Source organism: Limulus polyphemus, unplaced genomic scaffold (assembly GCF_000517525.1).
Source record: "Limulus polyphemus unplaced genomic scaffold, Limulus_polyphemus-2.1.2 Scaffold12964, whole genome shotgun sequence".
Taxonomy (NCBI): domain Eukaryota; kingdom Metazoa; phylum Arthropoda; class Merostomata; order Xiphosura; family Limulidae; genus Limulus; species Limulus polyphemus.
In genome coordinates this window covers 229-7,190 of record NW_013678574.1, presented here as the reverse complement: position 1 = coordinate 7,190, position 6,962 = coordinate 229, and the positions used below count along the sequence as shown (strand labels likewise).

Sequence of the window (6,962 nt, the reverse complement as noted above, 5' to 3'; positions counted from 1 at the left end):
TTTTACCAGTATATCCTGTTGTTGATTTAGAATACAATAGTTTTTACCAGTATATCCTGTTGTTGATTTAGAATACAACAGTTTTTACCAGTATATCCCGTTGTTGATTTACAATACAATAGTTTTTACCAGTATATCCTGTTGTTGATTTAGAATACGATAGTTTTTCCAGTATATCATTGTTGTTGATTTAGAATACAACAGTTTTTACCAGTATATCCTGTTGTTGTTTTAGAATACACCAGTTTTTACCAGTATATCCCGTTGTTGATTTAGAACACAATAGTTTTTACCAGTATATCCTGTTGTTGATTTAGAATACAACAGGTTTTACCAGTATATCCTGTTGTTGATTTAGAATACAATAGTTTTTACAAGTATATCCAGTTGTTGATTTAGAATACAATAGTTTTTACCAGTATATCCTGATGTTGATTTAGAATACAACAGTTTTTACCAGTATATCCTGTTGTTGATTTAGAATACAACAGTTTTTACCAGTATATCCCGTTGTTGATTTAGAATACAACAGTTTTTACCAGTATATCCTGTTGTTGATTTAGAATACAACAGTTTTTACCAGTATATCCTGTTGTTGTTTTAGAATACACCTAAATCAACAACAGGATATACTGGTAAAACTATTGTGTTCTAAATCAACAACAGGATATACTGGTAAAAACTGTTGTATTCTAAAACAACAACAGGATATACTGGTAAAAACTGTTGTATTCTAAATCAACAACGGGATATACTGGTAAAAACTATTGTATTGTAAATCAACAACAGGATATACTGGTAAAAACTGAACACAATAGTTTTTACCAGTATATCCTGTTGTTGATTTACAATACAATAGTTTTTACCAGTATATCCCGTTGTTGATTTAGAATACAATATTTTTTATCAGTATATCCTGTTGTTGTTTTAGAATACAACAGTTTTTACCAGTATATCCCGTTGTTGATTTAGAATACAACAGTTTTTACCAGTATATCCTGTTGTTGTTTTAGAATACAACAGTTTTTACCAGTATATCCTCTACATCTACACTATATATGCAGATATAATGTCGTTTGAGTCATCAAATCTTTCAAAGTTATATACCTACATATTTCCTGTTTAATTTCCACAAACTATTGCTGAAATAGTATGATTATTATGAGGTTCTAAGTATTTACATTAAATGATTTTATTGTTGTTATCAAAGAGGATCCAGAACCACCGCCAACACCACTTCAAGACAGAGTTGAAGATACATTCATAGCCATGACGTCGTTACCGCCATCTAGTGTGCGAGATGATAATTACCAGTATATCGGTATGCGGTTAGAATCGGTCGTTCAGGACATGTTTAAATACATCGAGGTAAAAATCTGAAAATAAACTTTTAATATTAGCGTAAATATTATTATTAATAATTAAATATTTTTTTTGTCGTTTTACCTTTTCCATAAAGTTTCGCGTTAAGATATGGAACATACGATGACATCATAAAACTTTTCATGTACGTTGGTATTTGACCTTTTGTAACATCTTATACTGTTGACTGTAGGGTATGATGTAGGATACTGACAATGTTGACTTTTGTAACATCTTTTACTGTTGACTGTAGGGTATGATGTAGGATACTGACAATGTTGACTTTTGTAACATCTTTTACTGTTGACTGTAGGACATGATGTAGGATACTGACAGTGTTGACTTTTGCAACATCTTTTACTGTTGACTGTAGGACATGATGTAGGATACTGACAGTGTTGACTTTTGTAATATCTGATATACTTTACTGTAGGATATGATGTAGGATACTGACAATGTTGACCTGTGTAACCTCTTATACTGTTGACTATAGGGTATGATGTAGGATACTGACTGTTATTTTCTAGTTATCTAGTTATTTTAATAACGATGATATTGTGTGATATTTTCGCAATGCTTATATATATATAATATGTTTATGGCTGAATTTTATCTTTAACAAATAGGTTTATATATTATTTGTATTGCATTATTCTATTTTTTCAGCCGTGTTTATAAATTCATAACTTTTTTATCCGCTAGACGTCGCTTTTGTGTTATTCATTTCTTTCGTTCGATATAAATTGTGTGCGTGTGTTCGTTTTGTGGTAGGTTAGTTGTAAATTACTAATGATAGTTAATAACCAAGTACCAATTCACCATTTCTTCTGTTTCTTCACCTCCTTTCTGACGTTCCGGCTGGTTTTTTTGTTGGTTGCAGAACAAGATTGCCACAGAAGAATATGGATACGATCATGGTCAAAAGTTGAGTAGCTATGATGGTGAGTAGTTTATTGTAATTCTTTGAAAAGATGTGTTAATCATAGACACTTTCTCTATTTTACAAAGCAAATAAAGCATCAAGCTGGCGTGTATGAATACACGTGGAATATCTGTTTGTGAGGAACGTGGAGCTCCTAATTAACGTGATGAATAAAACCACTCCTTGTGGAACATATGTAACACAGAATCTTGAATCTGTATATTGATATTTAATCCTTTACAGATTCCTTAATGTATTCAAGATGAATAGCAAGCACAAGAATGTCAGATGACATACACTCACGATATGTTAGATATTTACTCAGATGACATACACTCACGATATGTTAGATATTTAGTCAGATGACATACACGCACGATATGTTAGATATTTACTCAGATGACATACACTCACGATATGTTAGATATTTAGTCAGATGACATACACGCACGATATGTTAGATATTTAGTCGGATGACATACACTCACGATATGTTAGATATTTACTCAGATGACATACACTCACGATATGTTAGATATTTAGTCAGATGACATACACTCAAGATAAGTTAGATATTTACTCAGATGACATACACGCACGATATGTTAGATATTTAGTCAGATGACATACACTCACGATAAGTTAGATATTTAGTCAGATGACGTACACTCTGGATATGTTAGATATTTAGTCAGATGACATACACTCACGATAAGTTAGATATTTAGTCAGATGACATACACTCTGGATATGTTAGATATTTAGTCAGATGACATACACTCTGGATATGTTAGATATTTAGTCAGATGACGTACACTCACGATATGTTAGATATTTACTCAGATGACATACACTCACTATATGTTAGATATTTAGTCAGATGACATACACTCACGATATGTTAGATATTTAGTCAGATGACATACACTTACGATATGTTAGATATTTACTCAGATGACATACACTCACGATATGTTAGATATTTACTCAGATGACATACACTCACGATATATTAGATATTTAGTCAGATGACATACACTCTGGATATATTAGATATTTACTCAGATGACATACACTCACTATATGTTAGATATTTAGTCAGATGACATACACTCAAGATACGTTAGATATTTAGTTAGATGACATACACTCACGATATGTTAGATATTTACTCAGATGGCATACACTCACGATGTGTTAGATATTTACTCAGATGACATACAGTCACGATATGTTAGATATTTAGTCAGATGACATACACTCCCGATAAGTTAGATATTTACTCAGATGACATACACTCACGATGTGTTAGATATTTACTCAGATGACATACAGTCACGATATGTTAGATATTTAGTCAGATGACATACACACGATAAATTAGATATTTACTCAGATGACATACACTCAAGATACGTTAGATATTTAGTCAGATGACATACACTCACGATATGTTAGATATTTACTCAGATGGCATACACTCACGATGTGTTAGATATTTAGTCAGATGACATACACTCACGATAAGTTAGATATTTAGTCAGATGACATACACTCACTATAAGTTAGATATTTAGTCAGATGACAGACACTCACAATATGTTATTTAGATGTTAGATATTTACTCAGATGACATACACTCACAATATGTTACATATTTAGTCAGATGACATACACTCACGATATGTTAGATATTTAGTCAGATGACGTACACTCACGATAAGCTAGATATTTAGTCAGATGACATACACTCATGATAAGTTATATATTTAGTCAGATGACATACACTAACGATATGTTAGATATTTAGTCAGATGACATACACTAACGATATGTTAGATATTTACTCAGATGACACACAAGCACTATATGTTAGATATCTAATCAGATGACATACACTCACGATAAGTTAGATATTTAGTTAATTTATTCTGTCAAAGCGTGGTTCTAAAGTAATTGAATCAGCCTGGTTACACTTTGACAAAGGGAACAGAGGATATTCAGAAGAAAGAAAGCCAGACGAATTACGGTAACTCGCGCCACAATTGTAAGTGAATCACACACAGAATAATAGTGCGATAGTAAAATAGAAGATAGTTCGGCTTGTCAACTGAAATTTTAATGTAATTGAATAGGCCTAAGTGGACTTTTGACAACAAGAAGAGAACTATATATATATATATATATATATAATATCTATAGTGTAAATACGTTTAACTTGTTCCGAATATATATATATTATTTTGAAAACAAATGAGGCGCGTGCTGTTCATTTATCGTCAACAAGTCACAGACACTTACTGTAGAAGAATCCTAAGCCCAACAACAACATATTTATACGATTAAGAAGTCTAAGTAAAGTAATTTATTTTGACAGTTGGCGAAAAATAAAATAAATATGTTTTAAATTCTGACACTCAAATGAACGGGTAAGTATAACCAAATACAATGTTTATTTATCGTGCATATGAAGGACTGGAGTTTAAGTACTTGATTTCAAATTGTAAATATTAAGAAAGAACACTGTACCTAGAGGAAGACAGTATTTATATATAATATTGTGTGTAAGTAAGTAAGTAAGTGACTTTTCCAGACAAGTGTACACAAAAATATGACGAACCTAATAACTCTAATTCTTTCACAAAATTCTTCTGTCTGTGGTCCTAATGATTCCTTTCTTGTACCGAAAAGGATACTATCACACACACACACACACACATATATATATATAACGGACGATGCGCTACTTTGCGCATATAATTAGATTTTTGGGTAGGTTAGTAGAGATCCTGATGAACAATAAAATTTAATTGGGTATACACGAGCTCCACGCCTTGTATTGCTGGCGCACAAAAGTATAGATAAAAATGGAAAAAGGTCTCGTAGATTAATTTACCCTAATCTTGCCTAAAAGAATTTCAAGTTCCGCGGCTATTGAGGATTCCCTCTTGTTTCAAGTACAAACTTTTAGCTCATAGCTCCATATCTTGACGGACTATAGATCTAATTACAGCCGCGACTATTGGGGATTCCCTCTTGTTTTAATTTTAACAAACTCAGTTTTTGTATTTTTGACTTTCTTGTTTCAATACTTTTTGTGGCATTAAAACCTGCTATAGTATTATAGCTAGCTAGGTTACTTATATATCGATCCCTACTTGTCTTTATTAAATATAATTTCTTTGTTATACTTTTATATCTAGTATAGTGTGGGGATATGCTGCTGATGGAAGAGGCCTGATAATGAAATCAGACTTCTTGTGTGATGTATGGGTTAATGGTCAATATATACTTATGTAGTTGCACAAAAAGTTTCAATGTTACTTGTTACGCATAGCAAGAGCAATGTTTTATGTACATAAATTCAGTTTGGCATTTAACGAATAATAATTAATTGTAAAAAAAAATTATAGCAAATGTAAAAAGATAAACATTTACGAAGAACTCCAAGTTTACTAGGAAAGCGTTAAGTTTGACTCCTGTTGACTCTGTTCTTTCTTCCGTCTTTATATGTGTTCTTAATTGCAGGAGATAAAGACAACCGCCTCGTATTTCTGTTGGAGAGTCTCCCAGCTGTTGTCCATCCTGTCATCCTGTTACGGCTCTGCCAACATCGTGTCTTAGGCAGTTCCCTTTCTTCCCGGGGCAGAAGAGCGTCTTCTCGCTCGAGCATGGGCTCTAGAGAAAATCGTAGTCGGGCCAGTTCAGAAGGGACCGAGGAAGGGCTGCGCGTTCGTAGGAAAGTCAACTTGACCATTGACTGTTCCTCGACTTCTCTTTCCCCTTCCAGACTGGACATCACAAGAAGGGAGTCGGTCCAAAGTAATCTGATTGCCCCCAGGCTACTGCGGAGAGAACCGATGTATACGGTGCTGACAAATTCGGCAGATAAGCACACAGATAAAGAAACACCAATCCCATCTCCAACTCACCAGCGTAATCAGAGTTTTCACCTTTCAAGCCTGAAAAGAAAGAAGTCCAAAGTCCACTCGGCGACCTTTTCTGCTTCCCAGCCGGACACGAGCGAGGCCGATATAATGGCCTTCCAGCGGGAGCTACAAAATCTTCCGAACTTTGATCTTGAGGTATGAAGAAGAGGTTCCAACGTAAAAACTTAAAATCTGCTAAGTTGTGTGTTGTTTTTGTTTTTTTTCAATTACGTGTGATTTACTTCAATACAAGAATCTTATTTAATCTGACTGTAGTTAAACAAATACTTAAAATTTCTAGTGGTTTGTTTTTGAATTTCGCGCAAAGCTGCACGAGGGCTATCTGCACTAGCCGTCTCTAATTTAACAGTGTAAGGCTAGAGGGAAGGCAGCTAGTCAACACCACCCACCGCCAACTCTTGGGCTACTCTTTTACCTACAAATAGTGGGATTGACCGTCACATTATAACGCCCCCACGGCTGAGAGGGCGAGCATGTTAGGTGGGATGGAATTTCCAGTGGAGTAAATATAATAAAACTCGTGAAGCTAGCTAGCTCTGTAAAGTACCATTTCATTGCAATAACATTACTAATCTATAAGGCAACAAAGAAGGGGGTGGGTTGTAACTCGTCAAAATAATAAAACTCGTGAAGCTAGCTAGCTCTGTAAAGTATCATTTCATTGTAATAACATTACTAATCTATAAGGCAACAAAGAAGGGGTGGGGTGTAACTCGTCAAAATAATAA

The 6,962-nt window shown here is 33.9% G+C and overlaps 1 protein-coding gene across 1 annotated transcript; it reads left to right on the top strand.

Moving 5' to 3' along the window:
• Positions 1–1,195: 1,195 nt before the first annotated feature.
• LOC106477137 lies at positions 1,196–6,369 on the top strand (the record flags this gene model as incomplete). The annotated part of the gene is made up of 3 exons (XM_013937729.2): positions 1,196–1,368; positions 2,243–2,303; positions 5,813–6,369. Coding segments are annotated over exons 1-3 (717 nt in total), but the record flags the coding sequence as incomplete, so codon positions are not given.
• Between the last annotated feature and the right edge of the window lie 593 nt (positions 6,370–6,962).